The sequence below is a fragment of the Oratosquilla oratoria genome, chromosome 1, assembly GCF_046742065.1.
Source record: "Oratosquilla oratoria isolate Oo_2021 chromosome 1, ASM4674206v1, whole genome shotgun sequence".
Lineage (NCBI taxonomy): Eukaryota > Metazoa > Arthropoda > Malacostraca > Stomatopoda > Squillidae > Oratosquilla > Oratosquilla oratoria.
The window spans coordinates 30,459,398-30,486,897 of NC_134777.1; the positions used below are offsets into that span (position 1 = coordinate 30,459,398).

Consider the following 27,500-nt stretch of genomic DNA (forward strand, 5'->3'; position numbering starts at 1 on the left):
TTACAAAGATAGACTTTTAAACATTAGATACTATGTAATTGTATTTGTTAGGAGAAGCAGTAATTTACATACTTACAAAGATAGACTTTAAACATTAGATACTATGTAATTGTATCTGTTAGGAGAATCAGTAATTACTGTATCCAAAAGCAATCCATGTATTCTCACGACAACTTACCCGACAAGGAGGACTCGAGCATGGTGTGACCTCAAGTGCGTCTCCGTCGCAGTCGGTTCCTCCTCCCGAGGGCGGAGGATTGTCGCACAGCCGCGTCCTTTGGCGAAGTCCGTCACCGCAAGAGCGACTGCAGTCTGACCAGTCGCTCCACTCGCTCCAGCTACCGGCCACTGGAAAAAAGGTCCATATATAAGGCTAATGATACACACGCATACACGTGCGCTAGTATACACAGACACACACACACACACACACACACACACACACACACACACACACACACACACACACACACACACACACATATATATATATATATATAAATATATACATATATATATTTACATATATATATGTATATGTATATATAAATTTGTGTATTTCGGCAGCAATCTTTCTCTGATGCATGTAGTATTGAATACGATGGAAATCTCGACGTTGATTATCTTTTTATGAAGACTTTCAATTCTTCTAAAGAGGCGTTTCTCATCCTTACTAGGAATATAGGAATTCTTCGAACGTGTAGGGCATGGAGACGAATAAAGTCGATTCTATTATTTACTGACAGGACGTTTCGTAACTCTTGTTACATTTTCAACTGAATACAGTGGTTCTGGTACATGGTTATAAATGCAAAAACTAACATTGGGAAAGGTCTATACAATTTTGCCATGTACCCAAATGTCCAGCAAAATTGTATAGACCTTTCCCAGTGTTAGTTTTTGCATTACAACTATGTACCAGAACCACTGTATTCAGTTGAAAATGTAACAAGAGTTACGAAACGTCCTGTCAGTAAATAATAGAATCGACTTTATTCGTCTCCATGCCCTACACTTTCGGAGAATTCCTATTTTCCTTAAGTAAGGATGAGAAACGCCTCTTTCGAAGAATTGAAAGTCTTCAGAAAAAGATTATCAACGCTGAGATTTCCTTCGCATTTAACACTACATGCATATATATACATATATATATATATATACATATATATAAACATATATACATATATATAAACATATATACATATATATATACATATATATAAACATATATATATATATATATAAACATATATACATATATATATATATATACATATATATATATATATACATATATATATATATATATATATATATATATATATACATATACGGGCAAGAATTTTTTTCTTATGCATACCTCATTGAAAGTGATGGCTAGTTGTGCGCTTATTATTTTCTTAAGAGTATTTTCCATATGCCTTACTATGGACTTGTTCTCCTTTGAAAAGAGACTTATGACTTCACTGTAGGTAGTCATTATAGCTAGATCGCGATTTCGGGTTGAAGACTCATCTTCAGTAGCTTGGGATATTAATACTCTGGTATCCCAAGCTACTGTAGTAGGGTCTTGTACCAGAAATTGCGATCTAGCTATAATGATTACCTACAGTGAAGGCATAAGCCTCCTTTCAAAGAATAAGTCCATAGTAAGGTTGGAAAATACTCTTAATGAAATATTAAGCGCACAAATAGCTATCACTTTCAATGAGGTATATATATACATGTGCATGTGCATATTCTGTACATACTCATATACATATATACATGCAAGTAGTGGTCCTGCCAATATCAGAGAGGACCCTCTCTATGCCACCCATTTCAAAACTTGACAAAACCCTCACCTCTGTTTGCAGGTGGAGTCCCGTGGCGCTGGAATTTAACCCCCGGACTCGGTACTGAATTATTCTCTGTGAACATCGACTGTATTTCCTACACTTTTGTCACATAATAACTCTAGACGGTCGACTACTCCTCCACTTCTACAGTTACAAGTCGGTAACACGTAAGGTCCCACACTAATACAATGCAAACAGTAATCCTACGCTTTTTTCCACTGAGGCCAATGGAAGGGTCCTTGGACCGTTGCCTGTAGTTCTGTGGATTTGTAGTCAATCAGCCCATTGCCCACCCCTCCCTCCTTACCCTCCCCTTCGCCCCCTCCGTCCAGCAGGTGACATGGAATCAGACTCCTGGAATCCCATCCACGGTATGACCAGATCTGTCCAGTGGCCTCAAGACCAGATCGTACCGTAGATGGGGTCTCTAGTACAACACAGACAATAGCTATACGATTCTTCTTGAATGGCCTGAGGACCGATGTTGGTTACTGTGGGGTTACAGGTTCTCAGTAAGTTACCTGGACAATCTCGAAGTCCACATTCCTCGTACTCGATGCCATCGTCCTCACAAGTTTGTCCTCCGTAGAGCGGTGCTGGGTCGTTGCAGAGCCTCGTCCTTCTTCTCACACCCGTTCCACATGTCTCACTTGAGGATAACAAATCAATGTAATCATAAATAATTATGTCAATCATTATTTGTTTACTGATTTTCTTTATTCATTACTCAGTTTAACCAATTAGATCAATTAACCGCACACACACAAACACACACACATATACACACACACACACACACACACACACACACACACACACACACACACACACACACACACACACACACACACACACACACACACACACACACACCTCATCGGATGAACGGCGTAGAGGACGTTCTGAAGAAAAAGTGAAATTTTCGTGGATCCCAAAGCAAAGGAAGTACCTACTGTATTTACAGGGGGGGGGAATTGCTCGTGGTGTAGTGAGAAAGTGAGGAAAAAGGAGAAGGGGAGGGATTACTGAGGGAAATGGAAGGAAATGAGGAAGGGGAGGACTTGGTCCAAGAGGCCAGACGGCTTGTAAACAAAAGACGGACCGATAATTTGGATTATGGTGATGGGACTAACAAAAATGTAAAAATTAGAAACATAGATAAGAGCAGTTCAATGGAAGGTGAGGATAATAACTTCCAAGGATTTAGTGAGGGGGCGGCGGATATCAACCTCTCCCGACTGGCAAAACTGGAGGAAAAACTTAATCAAATGACCGAACATTGGGAGATTAGGTTCGGTAGGATAACATAGATTGCGCCAAGTGTTGAAAGATTGGAAGAACTAGAGAAGGCGAACAAAAACTTAACTAATGAAATTGAAGAATTAAAAAGACATTTAAAAGAAGTAAAAGAGGAGAATGAAGAATTAAAGAGGAATAGTAAGGACAAAGAGGGTTGGAAAAAAATCCAAGAAAACAGTAAAGTTGCATTTACTGACATAATCAAACAACAAATGAAAGAACAAACTGAAGACTCAGTTATTAAAGTAATGAGACAGAAGGAGAATATAGTAAGAGACTTAGCAGATAAAAAGAAATGTATAATTATATTAGGAATGGAAGAGAAACATAACCCAGATAGAACCACAAGAATCAAAGAGGAAAATGAAAAAGTAAGCAGTTTACTAGAATCAGTTCAGGAAGATGAACCAGAAATAATGAAACAAATCGAAGAGAAGTTTAGGCTCGGAAAGTATAGTACAGATAAGACCAGACCAATTAAGATTAAATTCAGGTCACAAACGACGGCAGAGAATATCTTATCCAAAACAGGGAAACTAGCAACAAGTGAACAATATAAAAAGGTATGGATAAAAAGAGAAATGAATAAAGAGGAAAGAGAGGAGGAAAAAAGGAAAAGACATGAAGCTAAGGAAAAAATCGAGACCAGAACAGAGTCAGAAAAAGAGAAATTCTATTGGAGAGTAGTGAATATGAAAGTAAGGAAATTCGACATACTAGAGAAAAACAAAAGGGAAACAGAGAACACAATGGAAGTGGCAGAAAACTAAGAGTGTCTTACACAAATATAGATGGATTAATAACAGGATTGAATGAGCTGAATGATTATCTGAAGGAAAAAGAACCAGACATAATGGGAATTGTAGAAACAAAATGGAAAGGTCCACTACCACCCAACAGTGTAGGACATGATGCATATAATTATTGGATTAGAAACAGAGAGACAAAGCAAGGGGGTGGAGTTATGTTCCTGACTAAGAAGGATATAAACGTGAGGTGTGTCACATATGGAAAGAATGCAGTAGAGATGATTATGATAGAAGTGGAAGACAAAGATAAGAAGAGCAGAAAGTTTGTGATAAATTATGTGCCTCCGAAAACAGCCTCATGGGAAGAGAGTGAACATAAAAGTATGTTAGAGGACACAAAGATAACATTAAATAAGATAATGGAAGATGGAGGAAGAATAGTTATGATGGGCGACTTTAATTGCAAAGAAATCTGCTGGGATGAAATGACAGTAAAGGGTGGAGACGGCTCATGGGGGAAACGCTCTACTTGAGATGATTACTGACCATACAATGACACAGTGGATACAGGAGAACACTAGGTATAGAAATGAAGAAGAACCATCGAGACTAGACCTAATAATTACATCTGAACCTAGAATAGTGGAAAAGATTGAATATAAAACAACAATAAGTAAAAGTGACCACATATTGATTGAACTGGAACCAAATGAGGAAAAATACATGAAAAGAAATGAACAATATAGAAAAGGAAGAATGATGTATGAAAAAACAAACTTTGATAGAATAAGAAAATTCTTTCAAAAGGAAAACTGGGAAGGAATATACAAAGAAGAAACAACAGTGGAAGAGAAATGGAATATTTTGACAAAAATTTATAAAAAAGGAGTGGAAAAGTATGTCCCAAGACAAAAACAAGGAAAAGAATATGTAAAATGCTGGTACAACAAAAGTTGTAGGGAGTTAAAAGACAAAAGAGACAAAGCTTGGACCAGATGGAAAAAAGACAGAAGACCTGAAAAATGGAAAATATACACTTGTTATAGAAATGAATATGTAAAAACGTGCAGAGAGGAAAAGAGAAAATATGAAAAAGATGTCATAGAAAAATGTAAAGATCAACCAAAACTATTTTACAGATTTTTAAACAGAAAACTGAAAAACAAACAAGATTTGGAGAAATTAAGACAAGGAGTTGAATACACAGAGGAAATTGAAATGGCGGAAATTATGAACAAACATTTTAAATCAGTATTTACAAGGGAGAACATACAACCTGAAGAGATTGAATGGAAAGAGAAAGTCCCCCCCTATGAGAGAAATAGAAGTAACAAAGAATGAAATATTGAAACACTTGAGTAATCTTGATGTCAGAAAATCGCATGGACTAGATGAAATAGCAAACTGGATTTTGAAAGAATGCAGGAATGAACTGGCAGAGAAAATACATAGCATACTAAACAGTTCCTTGAAAGAAGGAAAAGTTCCAGAAGATTGGAAAAAAGCAAATATAGTACCTATATATAAAGGGGGAAATAAAGAAGAACCTAACAACTATATGCCAGTCTCTCTAACAAGTACAATAGCAAAAATTTGTGAAAGAATTGTCAAAAGTAGATGGGTAAAATATTAAAAAAAAAAAACGTGCTAAATCCAAGGCAATTTGGATTCAGACAAGGACGATCATGCGTCACCAATTTAATATGTTTCTATTCAAGGCTAATAGATATAATACAAGAAAGAGATGGATGGGCGGACTGTGCATTTCTAGACCTAAGAAAAGCTTTTACACATAAGAAGTTGCTTAAGAAATTAGAAACAGAAGGAGGAATACAGGGCAAACTGCTAAATTGGATGGAAGACTTTTTGTAAGAAAGAAAAAGGAGAGTAGTGATAAGAGACAAACACTCAAAATGGGATGAAGTAATAAGCGGTGTTCCACAAGGAACAGTTCTGGCCCCAATAATGTTTGCTATATATATTAATGATATGGATGAAGGAATTGAAAGCTATATGAGCTTCTTTGCAGATGATGCAAAACTATTGAAAAAAGTGAACACGGAAGAAGATTGTGAATCACTACAGAGTGATCTAAATAAAGTACAGGAATGGAGTAGGAAGTGGGAGATGGAGTTCAATACAAAAAAGTGTAGTATAATGGAATTTGGAAAAGCAAAAACAGAATAACAGGAGCATATAAATTGGGAGAAGAAGGAATAAAAAAAAGTAGAAAATGAGAGGGACCTGGGAGTCATTGTTATGAACAATATGTCACCTGAGAAACATATAAATAAGATTTTTGGAGAAACTTATAATTTAATAAGAACAATCAAAGTTGCATTTACATACCTGGATGAAGAAATGGTGAAGAAAATTCTAATCACCCTGATAAGACCAAGATTGGAATATGCAGCAACGATATGGTCACCAAGTACAAAAAATGTATAAAAAAAAACTTGAAAGAATACAAAGAGCAATTACAAAATTGGCACCAACACTCTCAAAACTATCATATGAAGAGAGACTAGCAAAACTTGAACTACAGACATTAGAGCAAAGAAGAGAGGAGATTTGATAGCTATTTACAGAATCATGAAAGGCATAGAAATTATTGATAGAGAGAATCTGATCAAATGGGATGATAGAAATACAAGAGGACACGGAAAGAAAATCAGGAAAGACAGCTATAGAAGAGATGTGAAAAAGAACAGCTTTCCTCACAGAGTAATAGACAGTTGGAACAAGTTAGATGAGAAAGTGGTGTGTGCAAAAACAATACATGAATTTAAAAATAGTTTAGATAAAATGAGATATGAAGACGGGACACACGAGCATAGCTCCCCTTCCCGTAAAATACAACTAGGTACAACTAGGTAAATACACACACAAGGTTCAGTGCTTGCACCAATAATGTTCCTTGTCTATGTTAATGACATGATGGAAGGTCCAACTAGTTATGTCAAAATGTTTGCAGATGATGCAAAAATCATGAAAGAGAGAAAAACGAGGAGGGCTGTATGCTAAAAAAAAAATCAAGACACTATTTTTTGCAAGAATGGGAAATAAATTTCAACAAAAAAGGGAAAATATTGTAAATGGGTATTAACTCCAAAAGACCATCTTTAAAATATTCCTTGGGAGCCGAATCCATTACAAAAGCAAAAAAGGAGAAAGATTTGGGAACGTTGATAAAAGACAATCTGTCACCTGAGAGACATATCAGCAGGATTGTGGGAGAGACGTACTGACTGCTGCTGAACATTGAAGCGGTTTTTCACCATATAAATGAAAAAAATTGTGAGAAAAAAAAAAATCATCAAAACTCTGAACTTTCCAAGACTGGAATATGCGTCAGTGGTATTGTCCCCACACAGAGTAAAGGGTATAAGCAATATCGAGGGAATACAAACGGCAGCAACCAAACTGGTCTCCAGCCTGATACATGAACCACATGAGGAAAGACTAAAAACATGGGTCTGCCATTTTTGAAAGACCGAAGAGAAAGACGTGAGATAATAACAGTATTCAAGTCACTAAAGAGAATATATTACATTGATAGAAATCTTTTGATTAAGAATAGGAGGGTTTTAAAAGATCATGAGAGCAAATTAAGAAAGGCTACATATCTTAAAGATATGGAGAATTACAGTTTTCCATATAGATGCACAACAACTTAGAATAGTTTAGTAGGTGATATAGCCCAAGCTAGAGTAATTCATGAACTCATATCCAAATACAATAATTGAATACCAAGGATATAGAGTAATTTGAACCTATACATTAGAGGCTAAATATAATGAGTTGGAGAGTAAGAGACGTGATTCAACGAGTGTTGCTTATTTCCTGTATACTACAACTAATCAAATACAATTAGGCAAATACACACATATAATACGCACATTTTACTTCTACAAATACATTATTTGTATCTTAGCCTTTTATACAACCTTAAGAGAAACATTTGTGCAGATTAAGTTTGAAGTATTATCAAGATTAACAATTAGTTGTTGCCCTCATAATACTTATTGTCCCTTTTTCCTTTACTTGTAATGTGCAAAGTATACATAGACACTTCTTTGAGTTGTTGCAGTATGTCAGCACTCCGACTAGGCCAATTGTTCTCAACCTTTTTCACTCTACTCCCCCTTTCATGAATTATCAATATTCATGTGGGTCTTTCTCATTTTTCTCCCAAATCCCACTGCGCCAAAAATACATAAATCAATAAAAATGATAATTATAATGATAAACTGTTGATGAAGAGAAACCTTTTGCTTGATTACGAAGTTGATAATCATAACTGTCTTATATTTCTTCTGTCAGGACAGAGTGATAGAATTCCTTTTCAGCAGGCCATGGCCTCCCTAAATTCTTGTCATGGCCCCTAGGTTAAGAACCATTGGACTAGGCCGATCACTTGGACAAGGGACTTAACAGTTGCTTATACTCTTACAGTTCCTAATGCCTGTGCTTTTAAATGCCAGAGTTTATAAAGACGCCAATGGGACGAAGTGTGATGGTCTGGTACGTTGTAGCATCGTACAATTGTGTTGTGTATTATACTTATGTATTGCTCAATAAGTTGTATATTTTCCCCATTGTATTGTTGGTTGGTATGGGTGTTGTTGGACTCAGTGTCATTACTAATTATACTATCTGTTGTTATAAAGAGTGTAACTTTGTATATGAGTATGTTGGGGGAACCAAGCGTTCATTCCGACACACGACGGTTTCCCGCCAAATCTGAACTTGGTGGCTTGGCTTGCCAGTCGGAATTAACCTTTCTTGTGTAAACACGCTCTTACATTTTTCAGTGTATACTGTTTATTGTGGCTCAATACATGTTTCAAATTATCTCTGATACTTTTATTGCCACATACAATCCAGGAACCATCCACGGGGGAAGGGACCAAAAGATTGTTGATGCTCTTACAGTTTCTAATGTCTGTGTTTTCAAAGTTTATCGATCAGAGCTTATACAGTCGCTCTTTTGAGTTGCAATTTAGCTGCATTCCGACCAGGCCTGCCAGTGGGACCAGAAACCATCTACGGCCAAGGGACTAAGCGATTGTTGATGCTTTTACAGTTTCTAATGTCTGTGTCTTCAAAGTTTATCTCTCAGGGTTTATACACTCTTTTAAGTTGCTGTAGCCTACCTGCACTCCGACCAGGCCTGCCAATGCGACCAGGAACCATCCACAGGGCACGGCTGGGGGCGGCAGGCTCGATTCTGTAGCTCTTGTCCACTGCAAGGTTCACCGCCATTTCGAGGCGCAGGAGCATTGCACTCCCGCCGACGAGTCTGAGTACCAGGGCCGCATGACACAGAGCAGGCACTCCAGGGGCCCCAGCTTCCCCACATGCCGGGTACTGCCAAACAAGGAACACATTAAACTTGGGAATCTTATTTAATTTTCCACCAGTGGTCCACTCTGCGTGGAGCTTAAGCAATGATACTTTTAGATCAACTGTAGAATTCATCCCCCACCCCCTCCCGCTCTGATCCGTGGGGGTCCAGGGTGCTTCTGCTTCGCCGTCACTCTGCGCCGTCACTCAGTCACGCGCCGTCGCTCAGGTCAATGTAACGTTTTTTATTACCTAACCTAGTATAACCTAACCTAATCATTAATGCTCCCAAACCGCAAACTGAATAAAAGAAAAACGTTACCATGACTTGAGTGACGGCGCGGAGCCGTAGAGCAAAGACTCCAGCGGGGCTTGGGCCCCAATGCACACGATGATTTATTTTATCAAATGAATAGGAAGTGAAGGATTTTACACGATCATAAGTAACGAAACTGGCTTAGCTTAGTTTTATATTTCACTCTAAAGTAAATTAAATAGAACAAAAACAAATCGATAATAATAAACAATTTAATAGATAGATAAATCAATAAATCAATACAAATAAGTATAAAAACAACCAACCAAATAGATGAAAAATAGATAAATGAATAAATAAAAACTGATATAAACGAGCGTCACGAATGACGTCATACGACTGTAAGAACATTCTCAAGGTTCACCTCGAATTCGAACGTCGGCCTTAGCCAAGTCTTCGCCCAAGTCGTTAAAGGCTTGGCACACCACCTGGCCCTCGTCACCCATTTGCGCGGCTACCAGCTGAAAAATGAGAACGTGTAGAGATTGATATAAGATATGCATCAGCGATTTTTCAAGAGGCTATGCTAACAAGAGAATATATTAATCAATATGATCAACGGTCAATCCATCTATTTCTTTGGTTCTTGCAGGAGATTCGCGGCCTCCAGAAATCCGGGTAGGGTCACCACTTCAGCCCAGGAGTCATTTAGTGAAGAAATTCTCTGTTAATCTCTGGAAGGGTAAGTGTAAGGCAGTGTAGCCTGTGGTACTCTGTCTTCTTTATGATGGTTTTAACTGGGGAGCAAAGAGGCACGTGCTTCTATGCGCACGCACACACACACACACACACACACACACACACACACACACACACACACACACACACACACACACACACACACACACACACACACACACACACACTTCAGCGAATGGACGGCTTGGATGACGTTCTGAAGAAAACTGAAGTCTGTGGAACCCAACGCAAAGAGAAGTGCCTAGTGTTTTTGCAGGGTGGGGGGGAAATTGCTCGTGGAGTAGTGGGAACGTAGGGAAAGAGGAAAAGGGGAGGGATTACTGAGGGAAATGGAAGGAAATGAGGAGGGAGTAGACTTTGCCCAGACAGACAAGCGGAAGGTAAACAAAAGACTGAGTGAGGATCAAATGTCTAATAAAAATGTAAAGATTAGAAGTATAGAGAGGAGCAATACAGAAGAAAGTGACGAGAATATGTTCCAGGGATTTAAAGAGGGTGGGGGGACACAACCCCCCCCCGACTGATAAGACTAGAGGAGAGAGTTGATAAGGTGATCGAGGACTTGGAACGTAAGTTAGGTAATGTAGACTCCATTTTCCAGAGAATTGAAAGGTTGGAACAACTAGAGAAGGCTAACAGAAACTTAACTGAAGAAATAGAGGACCTAAAAAGACAGTTAGGAAATGTAAAGGAGGAGAATGAGAAATTGAAGAAGAATAGTAATGAAAATAGAGAGAAAATAGCTACAGAAGTTAAAAATTGGAGAATAACTCAAGAAGGGAATAAGGTTTCATTCACTGACATAGTCAAACAGCAATTGAAAGAACATAATGAAGACTCAGTTATTAAAGTGATGAGACAGAAGGAGAATATAGTAAGAGAATTAGCTGACAAAAAGAAATGTATAATTATATTAGGAATGGAAGAGAAACATAACCCAGATAGAACCGCAAGAATCAAGGAGGAAAATGAAAGAGTAAGCAGTTTATTAAAATTAATCCAGGAAGATGAACCAGAAATTATAAAGGAAATTGAGGAAAAATTCAGACTCGGAAAATATAGTACAGATAAGACCAGACCAATTAAGATTAAATTCAGGTCACAAACAACGGCAGAGAAAATTCTATCCAAGACAGGGAAACTAGCAACAAATGATCAATATAAAAAGGTATGGATAAAAAGAGAAATGAATAAGGAGGAAAGAGAGGCAGAAAAGCAGAAAAGAATTTAAGCTAAGGCAAAAAACGAGGAAAGAACGGAGTCAGAGAAAGAGAGATTCTATTGGAGAGTAGTGAACATGAAAATAAAGCAGTTCGACATACTAAAGAAAAACATAAGGGAAACAGAGAACACAATGGAAGTGGCAGAAAACTAAGAGTGTCTTACACAAATATAGATGGATTGATAACAGGATTGAATGAACTGAATGATTATTTGAAAGAAAAAGAACCGGACATAATGGGAATTGTAGAAACAAAATTAAAAGGCCCACTACCACCCAACAGTGTAGGACATGATACATACAATTATTGGATTAGAAACAGAGAGAAAAAACAAGGGGGTGGAGTTATGTTCCTGACTAAGAAGGATATAAACGTGAAAGGTGTCATATATGGAAAGAATACAGTAGAGATGATTATGATAGAAGTGGAAGACCGAGATAAGAAGAGCAGAAAATTTGTGATCAATTATGTGCCTCCGAAAACAGCCTCATGGGAGGAGAGTGAACATAAAAGTATGTTAGAGGACACAAAGATAGCATTAACTAAAATAATGGAAGACGGAGGAAGAATAGTTATGATGGGCGACTTTAATTGCAAAGAAATCTGCTGGGAAGAAATGACAGTAAAGAGTGGTGATGACTCATGGGGAAATGCTCTACTTGAGATGATTACTGACCATTCAATGACACAATGGATACAAGAGAACACTAGGTATAGAAATGAAGAAGAACCATCGAGGCTAGACTTAATAATTACATCTGAACCTAGAATAGTGGACAAGATTGAATATAAAACACCAATAGGTAAAAGTGACCACATACTGATTGAACTGGAACTTAATGAAGAAAAATATATGAAAAGAAATGAACAATATAGAAAAGGAAGAATGATGTATGAAAAAACAAACTTTGATAAAATAAGAGAATTCTTCCAACAAGAAAACTGGGAAGAAATATACAAAGAAGAAACATCAGTGGAAGAGAAATGGAATATTTTGACAAAAATTTACAAAAAAGGAGTGGAAAAGTATGTCCCAAGACAAAAACAAGAAAAAGAATATGTAAAATGCTGGTACAACAAAAGTTGTAGGGAGTTAAAAGAGAAAAGAGACAAAGCCTGGACCAGATGGAAAAAAGACAGAAGACCTGAAAAATGGAAAATATATACTGGTTATAGAAATGAATATGTACAAAAGTGCAGAGAGGAAAAAAGAAAATATGAAAAAGATGTTATAGAAAAGTGTAAAGATCAACCAAAACTATTCTACAGATTTGTAAACAATAAACTGAAAAACAAACAAGACTTGGAGAAATTAAGACAAGGAGGAGTTGAATACACTGAGGAAATGGAAATGGCAGAAATTATGAACAAACATTTTAAATCAGTGTTTACAAGGGAAAATATACAACCTGAAGAGATTGAGTGGAAGGAAAAAGTCCCCCCTATGGAAGAAATAGAAGTAACAAAGAATGAAATATTGACACACTTGGGTTATTTTGATGTTAGAAAATCGCATGGGCCAGATGAAATAGCAAACTGGATTCTGAAAGAATGCAGGAATGAACTGGCAGACAAAATACATAGCATAATAAGCAGTTCCTTAAAAGAAGGAAAAGTTCCAGAAGATTGGAAAAAAGCAAATATAGTACCTATATATAAAGGAGGAAATAAAGAAGAACCTACCAACTATAGACCAGTCTCTCTAACAAGTACAATAGCAAAAATATGTGAAAGAATTATCAAAAGTAGATTGGTAAAATACTTGGAAAAAAACAACGTACTAAATCCAAGGCAATTTGGATTCAGACAAGGACGATCATGCGTCACCAATTTAATATGTTTCTATTCAAGGCTAATAGATATAATACAAGAAAGAGATGGATGGGCTGATTGTGCATTTCTAGACCTAAAAAAAGCTTTTGACAAAGTACCACATAAGAAGCTGCTTAAGAAATTAGAATATGAAGGAGGAATACAAGGTAAATTGCTAAATTGGATGGAAGACTTTTTGCAAGAAAGAAAAATGAGAGTAGTGATAAGAGATCAGCACTCAAAATGGAATGAAGTAATAAGCGGTGTCCCGCAGGGAACAGTTCTGGCCCCAATAATGTTTGCTATATATATTAATGATATGGATGAAGGAATTGAAAGCTATATGAGCTTCTTTGCAGATGATGCAAAATTACTGAAAAGAGTGAAAACTGAAGAAGATTGTGAATCACTACAGAGAGATCTAAATAAAGTACAAGAATGGAGTAGGAAGTGGGAGATGGAGTTCAACACAAAAAAGTGTAGTATAATGGAATTTGGAAAAAGCAAAAACAGAATAACAGGATCATATAATTTGGGAGAAGAAGGAATAAAAAGAGTAGAAAATGAGAAGGACCTGGGAGTCATTGTTATGAATAATATGTCACCTGAGAAACATATAAATAAGATTTTTGGAGAAACCTATAATTTAATAAGAACAATCAAAGTTGCATTTACATACCTGGATGAAGAAATGGTGAGGAAAATCCTAATCACCCTGATAAGACCAAGATTGGAATATGCAGCAACGATATGGTCACCAAGTACAAAAAAATGTATAAAAAAACTTGAAAGAATACAAAGAGCAATTACAAAATTGGCACCAACACTCTCAAAACTATCATATGAAGAGAGACTACAAAAACTTAAACTACAGACACTAGAGCAAAGAAGAGAGAGAGGAGATTTGATAGCTATTTACAGAATCATGAAAGGCATAGAAATTACTGATAGAGAGAATCTGATAAAATGGGATGACAGAAATACAAGAGGACACGGAAAGAAAATAAAAAAAGACAGCTATAGAAGAGATTTGAAAAAGAACAGCTTTCCTCACAGAGCAATAGACAGTTGGAACAAGTTAGATGAGAAAGTGGTGTGTGCAAAAACAATACATGAATTTAAAAATAGTTTAGATAAAATGAGATATGAAGACGGGACCCCACGAGCATAGCTCCCCTTCCCGTAAAATACAACTAGGTAAATACAACTAGGTAAATACACACACACACACACACAAGACCATATACATATACATATACATATACATATACTGTATATACATATACATATACATATACATATACACTTACATACACATATACACATACACATACTTATACTTATATGTAAGCTACCCTTTATAGATGTTCTAATTGTTTGTGACGGCGATAAGCTTGCCTTTACCGTCTACAGAAAAAAGACCCATTCTGGTAGTTATCTCCATTTCTTCCGCAGCCACACAGACAAAGTAAAAAGTAGCGTTGCCTCAGGTTTATTTCTTCGAGCTCTCAGGATGTGCAGCCCCCAATTTCTTGAGAGAGAATTAAATCTGATTAAATCTCAACTTAGCAAGTTAGCTTACCTGGATTAGTTCTTGGACAAAGCCCTCAGCCGAGCGAGAAAAATGGTTGAATCAACTATCATTGAATATAAACCCATCATGAACATCTTGAAGGGGCAATGGTCCCCGAATATAATATCAGGATTATTGATCACAAGTTTAGGCAAAAGATATTTGCCTTCCCAATGTTCCCCCATTTTTGTCAAGGATGCTGTTTAAGTAGCACTCTCTACTCTCTGTTCTATATCTACTGAAGAGGATTTCAATTTTGCAATCAAAATATATAGATTCCCTGTCTCTAGTCTTTTTTGCTCCAACTGTGGTTTTCACGTGAACGACATATGTGGTACTATATTTTTCATCAGTAATATACATATACATACACATGTTCATCTAATCAGCTACATTACATTTTCTATTTTAATTTATTGAAAACACGATCGAAACCAACAAAGAACATATTCGGAAAATTATATGCTTCCATCGAACACCTTGTTAGTCTCGATTGCGCTTGCAAGGAATTAAAATGGAAAAGTTAATGTGGATGATAAGAGGAAAATATGTACTTGTAGACCATTCAGTGTGTGTTGTAATACATATACATATGCAAATACATACATATACATATACACACACACACACATATACTGTATATATATACACTGATACATATACATATACATATACATATACATATACATATACAAATACATATACATGTACCTATCCATATACATTTGTATATATACTTTATATATATATATACATATATATATATATACATACATACACACATACATTCATACATACGTACATACATACATACATACATACATACATACATACATACATACATACATACATACATACATACATACATACATACATACATACATACATATTCAAATTACGCTTATGAATAGTCACATGTATATACATATATCATACACACACACACACACACGCACACACACACACACACACACACACACACACACACACACACACACACACACACACACACACACACACACACACACACACACACACACACACACACACACACACACACACACACACACACACATACACACGCACACATAAAGTGTTGAAAACCGCGCCAGTTTCGCAATTAGAAATCTTCTTCTTAAGTCTTCCTATTCTTCTCACTAAAGTTTGAAGTTCAGGAGAAAGTTGGTGCATAAGTTGAGCAAAGGTCACAGTGACAAACTCTGTGATATCTCTGTAAGGTGCAATAACGACGGCTCCCTCTACCAAAGAGCATTTTCAAGCAGTAAGATTAACAAATGGGTTAAGCCCCGATCACACTAACACGATTCATGTGAGTTCGTTTGAGTAGAAACGACTTCGTTTGCAATTTTTTATTTTACGAATCTCCGAATGTCACATTACCTTTGCGTCATATGTTGAGAAGCTGAATGACGAACTAAGAAAAGTTAAACCAATAATACGAATATTAGACACACTATTGATTTGTTCATAGTGAAGTCTAGAATACTATAGGCGAAGTGTCCTGCAGCTTTTCAAATTCACGACATTTGACGATAATCGAGACAGTGTGATTGGAGGTTTAAGTTATAAATAAAGTATTATCATATTAGGGTACGTGACATAGAAGTAATGGTTGACATTTCGGGGTTGGCGAGTTTCCGCGCCGCGGAATGGTGCCGTTCTTTAGTATCGGGAAATATCGTCACATTACATAGATATCACAGTATTCGTCATCATGACCTCTTCTCAGGTTCTACAACAACTTCCTTTCGCACTTCGAACATTGTTGAGAAGAACATAAAGACATAAGGTTCTTCACTGCAAATGTGCCGTGACTTTCAGTAAAATCCGAGGGAAAATCTTCTGCTCAAATGTACACATATGTACATATGTGAGTGTGTATGTTGGGGTTTGTGTATATGATTGATTGTGTGTTTCTATGTCCCTACGTGAGTGTGTTTGTGTATTTGCATATATGCTCCCTTGTCGGAGTGTGACCAACCTGCAAGGACCCATTAGTGAGTGTGAGGTGACGGTGTTGGATGCCTCCGGGGTTGACATTCCAGGTGATTTCAGCCTCAGGAGATGCTTCGGCCACGCAGTCGAAGACCACCGTCTCCCCGACATCGACCACTACGAAGAGAGAAATACAGCTATTGTTTTTCGTTATTTTATTATTTTCATCAGAGAATATTCTCTTCGTTTTATCTTTGAGATAATTTATTGTAACTTAGAAATAATCTCAGTACCATTCTTGGTTATATTTACAAATTACCAAGAAGAGTTTGTGAGATTTAAAAATCAAGAAATACCTATATGGTAACATTAGCGAAGGAATTCTTCGCCTCTTTAGAATTATTACTATAAACTGAGTCCATGGTGGGAGTTTTTGTAATTAAGCCTACAATGTTCTTCGGATAGGTTCTCTCAGGATGAGTCCCAGGAGGCAAGGAGACATGGACCACTTGCACTATGAAAGCAATGTCCGAGGCCTAGGACCGAACTAGATACAATGTACTTAGGAACTCTCTATATTCATTTTTATGAAAATCATCTCACTCTTCCATGTAACAAGAAAAAAATGTGACATTTTTAAAGGCTTTAGCAAGGCTTTATCTTTATAGAAATAATTTGCATTTACTTTGATGTAACAGAGAGCAAATTTTTAATCAAAATCTTCATATGCATGGACATATTTTTCTCTACATTTACTAAAACCAACTTAAGTTTACTTTGATATAAGAGAAGGATCTTTCTGACGTAACTTTAAAGACCTTAAAAGCCTTATCTTTACCTATACTAAAACCCTCTTGAGTTTACTTTAATGTAAGAGGAGGATCTTTCTGAACTAGTTTTAAAGACCTTAACAGCTTTATCCTTACATTTACTAAAACCATATTTAGTTTACTTCATTGTAATACACCGTTCTTGTTGACTCAGTTTGGTTATGCTTTGGATCTAAGGCCTTATCGTTACTAAAAGTTATTACATGCTTACAACTGGGACAATAGTATTTTCTTGTCGACTCACCTCTACTCATGGGAGGTTTGATGATCGTTGGAGGTGTGTTCACTTTCAGATGAGCGGTAGCCTCTGCAGCGCCTGCGTCATTACTCACGACGCACTTGTATTCCCCAGCGTCAGAAGCTCGCGAAGAGTCAATCATCTGAAGAAAAATCAACTCCTTAGATACAGAACTGGAAATGGTTATAATCGGTTTAGTCTAGAGACACGTAAATTCAGCCTAGCCTAGCCTGGAGACAAGTTAATTCGACTTACGTAGTTTTTCGACTTCAGTCGTGTCTCCTGGAACCAATTAACCCATTCAACTCCGATGACAAGATTCCTTGTCATTTGGTCAAATAAAACAAAAAATCATAAAACACCAAAATGTTTGATCAAACACCAGAAAAATATGACGTCAGTCCTCGCTTCGCTCGCGGGCGAAGCGAGGACTGACGTCATATTTTTCTGGTGTTTGATCAAACATTTTGGTGTTTTATGATTTTTTGTTTTATTTGACCAAATGACAAGGAATCTTGTCATCGGAGTTTAATGGGTTAACGACGTAGGGTTAGCTATGCCTGTAATATGATCAGTGAATTCTCTTACATACAGAACCTAAGGGACTAACATTGGTTACCTACCGATGGTGGTTCTGTGAACTGGGCGTCAAGAAGAAGAATTTTTCTGCTATGTCTATAAAACCCATCAAAACATCTCTATTTCGAGATGCAACCCGGAGGGTTTCCTGACCAGATCCATGATCAACTTTGGGCATATTCATTCAACTTTTCCAATACCATGATCTGTAACCCGGCAATTGCTTTCTTGTCCCTCCTACTAGTCAGTGATAAAAATAGTCCCACGGTAATGCAACACAGACAACACCCCCAAATATGTGGAAGACCCAAGTGCCACTGTCGGCTACTGTTGGTCCAAGGGTTTCAAGTCAAGTAAAATCGAGACAAAATTTATTGTTACATATCTAACAAGCAATGTCTGTCCGATTTTGTTGAAGATGTCAGAGAAGACATTAAGTCGTCACAACATCACGCCATGTCAACGTCAGACTTCATGAGATTTCGAACCTTGATAAGACGTTATGTATGTGTGTATACGTATGAGTGTATGCAATAAAACACTAGGAACGTGTGTTTTATAAATACAAGGTAACCACTTTACAAAATAATTTTTTTTTACACTGGATGTAATATACGAAAGCGCTCTGCTCAGTTTGTTTATTTTCTAAACGTATGAGTGTATGTATGTGTGAGTGCATGTATAAATGTAAGCGTATGTATATATGTGTATTTACCTAAATATGCTTGAATTGCATTTACCTAATTGCAGTACAATAGAAAGATAAAGAAAAGCTCGTAAACTCCTGTCCTACACTTTCTAATTATAATTATGAATCCTAGATTAAAATTCATACGTACGTACGTGAGTGTGTGTGTGTGTCTGTGTGTGTGTGTGTGTGTGTGTGTGTGTGTGTGTGTGTGTGTGTGTGTGTGTGTGTGTGTGTGTGTGTGTGTGTGTGTGTGTGTGTGTGTGTGTGTGTGTATTCACCTTGGTCTTTGGATCACGTATTGGACTCGTGATCGACAGCTATTTCCCTCCCGGAAGAGAGCTCAGAGCTCGTATGACCGATCTATGGGTAATGCTATGACCTTGCACACACACACACACACACACAACTCCCCGCCCACGAGAGTCGGAGTAACGACCCGAAGCGCAGCGATACCGAAATAATTTCGGCCCTGGCAGGATTCGAACCAGGTGCTGACGCACCTCCGTGATGACAGTCCAGTACTCTATCAACCACGCCACCGAGTCGTGTGTGTGTGTGTGTGTGTGTGTGTGTGTGTGTGTGTGTGTGTGTGTGTGTGTGTGTGTGTGTGCGCGTGTATGTTTGCGTGCAAATGCACTCACGCACGTGCACGTACACACACACACACACACACACACACACACACACACACACACACACACACACACACACACACACACACACGTCCACACACACACATATATGAAGGCACATGACACTCACCAGTGACCCGTTGTTCATGACATGGACGCGATCGGTGGGGGCGATGGAGTGCCCCCCTTTGGTCCACGTTGTGTAGGGGGCGGGATCCCCCTCGGAGACACACGTAAGGAGCACCGAGGACAGCTCCTGCACCGTCATTTCACCAGGGAAGTCCATGATAATGGGAGGAACTGAAAATATGCAATTATAATGCTGTTACACGGCAAAGAATATAGAACACATGGACATGTCTATGCGAAATTGAATGAATAGTCACCCTATTTCAAATATATCTGGTGTGATATATTTGTGTTGTCATTGGAATGTCATTTGTTCTCTTGTACATTTTTATGGTTTCTAAGTGCCTTTGTAGGATTCGAGTCTATTCCTGCGAAGGTTCTATATTGTTTTGTTCATATGATCGATTGTATTATTGTTGTTTGTTTACGCTGGCAGCTAAGCAGGCTACCACTAGACTAAAAGCTTGAAGAGAAACGTCGTTTCATTATACCGGGTATAAGCTACATTCGTGAGTTCCCATCTCTGTACTCATATCAGTCAAAATTATCTCTAAATTTGGTTATGGTGTCTAACAAAACTACTTCTACGGAGCAGTGACGGGTACTTGCATGTGATAAACCTGCAAGATGGACAATGGAAAGAATCATCTCCCTGTTGCCCATTTTCAAAATCCGTCACCCCCTTCATCTCCATCTGAGGATGTAGCCCCGAACTGGGTTCTGTCAACTTCAGCTCTTTCCTCCAAGCTGTTCCCATGGATCGGTGCCACCTGCGTGAAGGCCGGTGGTATGGGTATTTTGTGGCCGTTTGGTCCCCAACTCTTAGTTTGCGTTTCCACCGAACGAGTCCGGGACGATTCTCCTGAACTGTTATGAGTTCGTTTGATCAGAAACGACTTCGGTTACAATCTTTCGTTCTTCCAGTGTTCAGATGTCAAATTACCTTTGCGTCATATATTGAGGAACTGAATGGCCTACTGAAAGGAGTTAAACATTTACGAATGTTAGACACACAGTTGAAGTGTTCTTTGGTAAATTTAGAAAGATTCAAGCAAAGTCTTCCTCTAGCTATTCAGATTCACAGTATTTGACGAGAGTCGACCCAAACTCGCTCAGTGTAAACGCAGCCTTAGTGTTGGGGGGGTAGTTCTACGACGATGAGGCTTGATGGCAGTATTGCAGACAACTATCTTGGATGGAACATTTCATCCCATACTATGCAACACATTATGGAAAACTGCATTGTACACAATCACTCACGTCAGCAACACAATATAGACTCTACTCGTATAAAGGGAAAACACCGTTACAGCCTTGGCGTTCATCAGGGAGACGGGACTGCTCGGCCAGACAGTCCAGGAAACGACAACAATACCAACTCTTTCCCCCACGTTTTCACATATGAAGGGCTGACAACTGGCAACCATTCCCCTCCAGTTACTTTCAGCCAGTAACAGAGAAACGTGACACACCAGTGCAACACAAATAACAGTCCAAAGCTTAAACGTGACACACCAATACAACACAAACAACATTTCAAAGCTTAAGCGTGACACACCAGTACAACACAAACAACAGTCCAAAGCTTAAACGTGACACACCAATACAACACAAACAACATTCCAAAGCTTAAGCGTGACACACCAATACAGCACAAACAACAGTCCAAAGCTTCTTCCCAGAGAGATGTATGGTAGGGCCTGAATACCGTTGCTCGACAGATTCCTGGCAACGCCGCCGAACCAACTCGGATTACCGGGACGCATCGTTCAACAACATCCAACTCTGTAGGAAAGAGGCCAAACGCAGAGTATGGGATCCAATATATTTGACGTTTCGCCCAGCAGGGCTTCTTCAGAAATTTCTGAAGAAGCCAAGCTGGGCGAAACGTCAAATATATTGGATCCCATACTCTGCGTTTGGCCTCTTTCCTACAGTGCTGTTGCAGTCGTTGCTGCTTTTAAATATCCAACTCCATGTCAGCCCAGATATAATATATTCAAAGAAAGACTGAATGCCCCACTATCGTAGGAAAGAAAGAACGTTATCTGAAAATATGTACCTTGCGATCACTACACTATACCTATCTTCAAATAACTTTCTTATCTCCGATAGTGGGATAGTCAGTCGATCTCACCAATGTGTTAGGAAATTTAACTCGCTTGATACTCAAAAAAGGTAAAGGGTGACGACCTCTCTGTGGCCTTGCCTTAGGTCACATCGAGGGAGCCCCGTGCTTTCAGAGGCTCCTTAACTTAAACTCAAAGTAAATTCATAGTAAATGTATCAGTAATGATACTTCTAACGTTGGGAAGGAAATGCTCTAAAATCTAGAAAATATCGGCTACCAGAACTTCATTCTAATTTTCTGGTATAATTCTGAAAGACATTTTTGTAGAGAATGGTGAAAAATTAATTTTCAATAGAGAACTCTTGGTATTTGCCAAGAAAATTTCAAATACTTAAAGGAAATTCTCAAAGTAAATTCACATGGAACACAGGTTGACCTGAGATCACTGACCTTTGACCCTGATTCCGGCCACAGCTTTGCGATGCCCCGCTTGGTTCCTGGCCAGGCACGTGTAGGTTCCTTCGTCCGTCTTGGCAGCTCTCTCGACCACGAGGGACGACCGACCGTTGCTCGAGGCTCCCACGCCCTCCACCTGCTCACGGGGACAGACACATAACATCATGGGGCCGTTCACTTCAATGTCGGCAGAATAAAAAGAAAGAAAGGAAGAAAGATAGGAAGAGAGAGAGAGAGAGAGAGAGAGAGAGAGAGAGAGAGAGAGAGAGAGAGAGAGAGAGAGAGAGAGAGAGAGAGAGAGAGAGAGAGAGAGAGAGAGAGAGAGAGAGAGAGAGAGAGAGAGAGAGAGAGAGAGAGAGAGAGAGAGAGAGAGAGAGATGAGAGAGAGAGAGAGAAAGAGAAGAGAGACAGAGAGAGAGAGAGAGATATGAGAGAGAGAGAGAGAGAGAGAGAGAGAGAGAGAGAGAGAGAGAGAGAGAGAGAGAGAGAGAGAGAGAGAGAGAGAGAGAGAGAGAGAGCAAGGGGGAGGAGAGCAAGGGAGAGGAGAGCAAGGGAGAGGAGAACGAGAGAGAGGAGAGCAAGGGAGAGGAGAACGAGAGAGAGGAGAAAGAGAGAGAGGAGAGCGAGAGAGAGGAGAGCGAGAGAGAGGAGAACGAGAGAGAGGAGAACGAGGGAGAGGAAAATGAGGGAGAGGGAGAGGGAGAGAGAGAGAGAGAGAGAGAGAGAGAGAGAGAGAGAGCGAGAGAGAGAGAGAGGAGAGAGAGAGAGAGAGAGGAGAGAGAGAGAGAGAGAGAGAGAGAGAGAGAGAGAGAGAGAGAGAGGGAGAGAGAGAGAGAGAGAGAGAGAGAGAGAGAGAGAGAGAGAGAGAGAGAGAGAGAGAGAGAGAGAGAGAGAGAGAGAGAGAGAGAGAGAGAGAGAGAGAGAGAGAGAGAGAGAGAGAGAGAGAGAGAGAGAGAGAGAGAGAGAGAGAGAGGGGGAGAGAGAGAGAGAGAGAGAGAGAGAGAGAGAGAGAGGGGGAGAGAGAGAGAGAGAGAGAGAGAGAGAGAGAGAGAGAGAGAGAGAGAGAGAGAGAGAGAGAGAGAGAGAGAGGCAGAGAGAGAGAGAGGCAGAGAGAGGCAGAGAGAGAGAGAGAGGCAGAGAGAGAGAGAGGCAGAGAGAGAGAGGCAGAGAGAGAGAGAGGCAGAGAGAGAGAGAGGCAGAGAGAGAGAGGCAGAGAGAGAGGCAGAGAGAGAGAGAGAGAGAGAGAGAGAGAGAGAGAGAGAGAGAGAGAGAGAGAGAGAGAGAGAGAGAGAGAGAGAGAGAGAGAGAGAGAGAGAGAGAGAGAGAGAGAGAGAGAGAGAGAGAGAGAGAGAAAAAATAATAATTGCAAAATTAAAGAAAAAATAAAACTACTTTTAATCGTTGGTAAAAGATTATCTCCAAGGATTCTGAGTAACTGTTGACAATGATGGTCTCTTGGAACATGCGCCTGACCCTCAAATCTCTTATGAAGGCGAGATGCACCAATGTATTAACACATTCATACAACAATACAATACATTCGATACATCTATCACCAGATTATTTTTTTCGGGACATATTATCTTAAAAATTATTTACTACACATCACTGAAAATAGAGGTGAAGAATGTTGAGAAGTTGATGAGTATTGTGATTTCATGCGGTGATTTTATCAACACAAAGTCGAGATGGATTACTCAACCACAATTTGGGTGTCAGTTTAGTTTTTGTTCAGGCTAATTTCAAATTATTTCATTCACCAGACGACTGCTAAGGACGTGGTTCTGGAACTCTCTGGTTCCCTTGCATGACCAAAAGTGGTCCAATCATTAAGCTGATTTTTTTTTTTTATTATTATTAACACAATCAACGAGACCGTACAACACAATTTACTCTCCAATAAACCTTATGTCCATAGGAAATAGGGCTGTTATTTGCAATGCCGTCTGGTATCGGATCTCACGTAGCACATAGCAGTAGATAATTGGAAATACGAAAATAATTTGTGGGGAATCTGAAAGTCGTGACGTACCTGGGTACCATTGAGAAGCCACGTGATGGTCGGGGTTGGCACTCCTGTCGCCTCACACGTCAGAACGAATCTAAGAGAAGAAAAGTTGAAATAATGAATCACGTGGGCAGGCTTTGCCAATTTATTTTAGCATAACTAACGTCAAGTTATTTAAGTCCATTTGAGAGCGACAGGACTTGGAGTGCTTCAGGAATTAAGAAAAAAGTTAGTCTAATTCTATTTATCATAAGATCATTTTCATTTAGATGAGGGTTGACCTCAAACCAGAAAAAGAGAAAACCACCCTGGTTAACCCCATTCCCCGTTAAATATATATATATATATATATATTATATATATGGATATATATATATTATATATATATACATATATATATATACAAATATATATACATATATATATATGCATATATATATACATATATATATACATATATATATACATATATATATATATATATATACATATACATACATACATACATACATATACCAAGGCTTTTTTCCCCCCTTCCAAGGGAGGTAGCCAAAAAGGGAAAGGCATAAAAACACTCCCACCCATTTCATCCCTAAATACACTCCACACCCCTCCCACCCTCCCTCTCATCTGAGGCACCTCCTGGATGACTGGTCATCCCTGCACCCTGCCCACCGCCCTGGGTCAGAAGCAGTGTCGCAAGACACAGCACATCCACAGCAAGGCCGCTCCATTTAATCGGCGACCCCCCCTCTCCGTCCCCCTTGCATATAAGGAGAGGACGGGGAGAAATCCCTTCGGGCTGCGTCAAAATTTACTCACACATACTACCCCACCCCACCCCCCCGCCCATTCCTCCTCATGCAATCACAACATCATCCATATACAACCATTCTCCACTCACCTCTGTCTTCCGTCCTCTCCCTTCCTTCCTCAACAGACATTCCCCTCTTCCCCAAAGCCCCCTTCACCCCATCCATCCACCTCATCCTAGGACGTCCCCTCATGTTCACATCCTCCACATCTGCCTTCCATACCTCTTTTACTAGTCTTTCTTCGCTCATTCTTTCCATGTGTCCAAACCATCCTAATATTCTTTCATCAACCCTATCTCCCAAATCCTTTTTCACCCCTGTTCTCCTCCTCACCTCCTCATTTCTCACTCTATCCAGCCTAGTAACCCCCACCATACTTCTCAGGACACCTCATCTCAAACACATTCAAACTCCTTCTTTCTTCTTCTCTTATGTTTCACGTTTCTGCCCCATACAGTGCTGTTGGCACAATCACTCCTTCATACAGTCTCTTCTTCGCATCCATTCCCAAATGTTCTATTCCTCATTACACTCTTTAATCCACCAAGGCATTTACTCGCTTCTCTCAATCTACATTCTACCTCCACCTTCACTCCACCTTTTCCTGCTACACTTGCACCCAAGTATCTAAAAACTATCCACTTCCTCCAGTCGCTCTCCCTTAATGTTCACTTCCAGTCTACTGCCACCTTCACCCCTTGTACATCTCATCACCTTACTTTTACCTACATTTATCTTTAGCTTTCTTCTATCACATACTCTCCCAAACTCTGCCACCAACTTCCTCAATCCCTCCTCTGACCCTGCCCACAAGCGCAGTGTCGTCCGCAAACAACAGCTGGCTCACCTCCCACTTTTCTCCATTTTCTTTAACCATCTCCAATCCCTGACCCACTACCCTAGCATTCACCTCTCGCACCACCCCATCCATGTATAAGTTGAACAGCCAGGGCGACATAACGCATCCTTGACGAAGTCCCACCTTTACCTCAAACCACTCACTCTCTCCATTTCTAATCCTGACACAAGCTCTACTACTCTCATAAAAACTCTTGACAGCTTCTAGAAGCTTTCCTCCTATCCCATAAATCTGCATAACCTCCCACAGTGCCTTTCTGTTTACCCTATCATAAGCCTTTTCCAGATCCATAAAAGCCCAAAAAACATCCTTCCCCTTTCCTATAGCTTTCTCACATATCTGTCTTACCACAAAGATCTGATCTACACAACCTCTACCTGTCCTAAATCCCACACTGTTTCTCACCAATTACTCCTTCTGTTTATATATGTGTGAATATATAAATAAACTGATAAATGAATAGGTGAATACATAATTTGGTCAGATAAACTAACTGAATATCTAATAAAATTAATAAATATATGTATGTAAATGTCTAAATATGTAAATATGTATATATGAAAAATGAATGAATGAATAAATGAACAATTGAAGGAATGATTATACAAATAAATAAATAAATGAATATATATATATATATATATATATATATATATATATATATATATAATGTATATGTATTATTCATCTGAACAGATGAAGATAGGAGGGTGGTAAAGAATCACACAAGTCAGAGATGAGTTTATTCCTCTAACGTTTCGGCTTTTACACCTTTAGAGAGACTACAAAGTAAAAGGGTTTACAAGACTATATATCGTCCGGAGGGCGTCTCCTAGTTAGCGATCTGGTGGACAATCGGTCCGCTGACGATTGATTTGCGGACGATTGGTCCGCTCTATGTCCCGCCTCCTCATTTTCTCGTGGCCAGTCGAGAAAATGAGGAGGCGGGACATAGAGCGGACCAATCGTCCGGGATCAATCGTCAGCGGACCAATCGTCCGCGAATCAATCGTCAGAGGACCGATCGTTCACCAGATCATAAAATAGGAGACGCAATCCGGACGGTATATAGTCTTGTAAACCCTTTTACTTTGTAGTCTCTCTGAAGAAGGTGTAAAAGCCGAAACGTTAGAGGAATAAACTCATCTCTGACTTGTGTGTTTCTTTACCACCCTCCTATCTTCATATGTATATATATATATATATATATATATATATATATATACATATATATACATATATATATATTATATATATATATATATGAATCTTGTTAACCCACTGTCGGATAAAAGAAATCAGAATTACTAATTATCTGTATATTTTGACCACTGACTGTGGTCCTCTTCAGCAGAATGATAACAAAGGAATAGATTTAACA

General features: G+C 38.8%; 1 protein-coding gene across 1 annotated transcript in view; it reads right to left on the reverse strand.

The window, feature by feature from the left end:
- LOC143032553 (hemicentin-1-like) overlaps nucleotides 1-27,500 on the reverse strand; it is a gene marked incomplete at its 3' end in the record, with an annotated part of 400,485 nt that overhangs the window by 85,748 nt on the left and 287,237 nt on the right. The window contains 9 exon segments of the mRNA XM_076197423.1: nucleotides 179-348; nucleotides 2,360-2,487; nucleotides 9,043-9,256; nucleotides 9,913-10,009; nucleotides 16,858-16,988; nucleotides 17,886-18,021; nucleotides 19,912-20,081; nucleotides 22,432-22,573; nucleotides 24,470-24,539. Of these exon segments, the coding sequence (XP_076053538.1) occupies nucleotides 179-348; nucleotides 2,360-2,487; nucleotides 9,043-9,256; nucleotides 9,913-10,009; nucleotides 16,858-16,988; nucleotides 17,886-18,021; nucleotides 19,912-20,081; nucleotides 22,432-22,573; nucleotides 24,470-24,539 (1,258 nt within the window).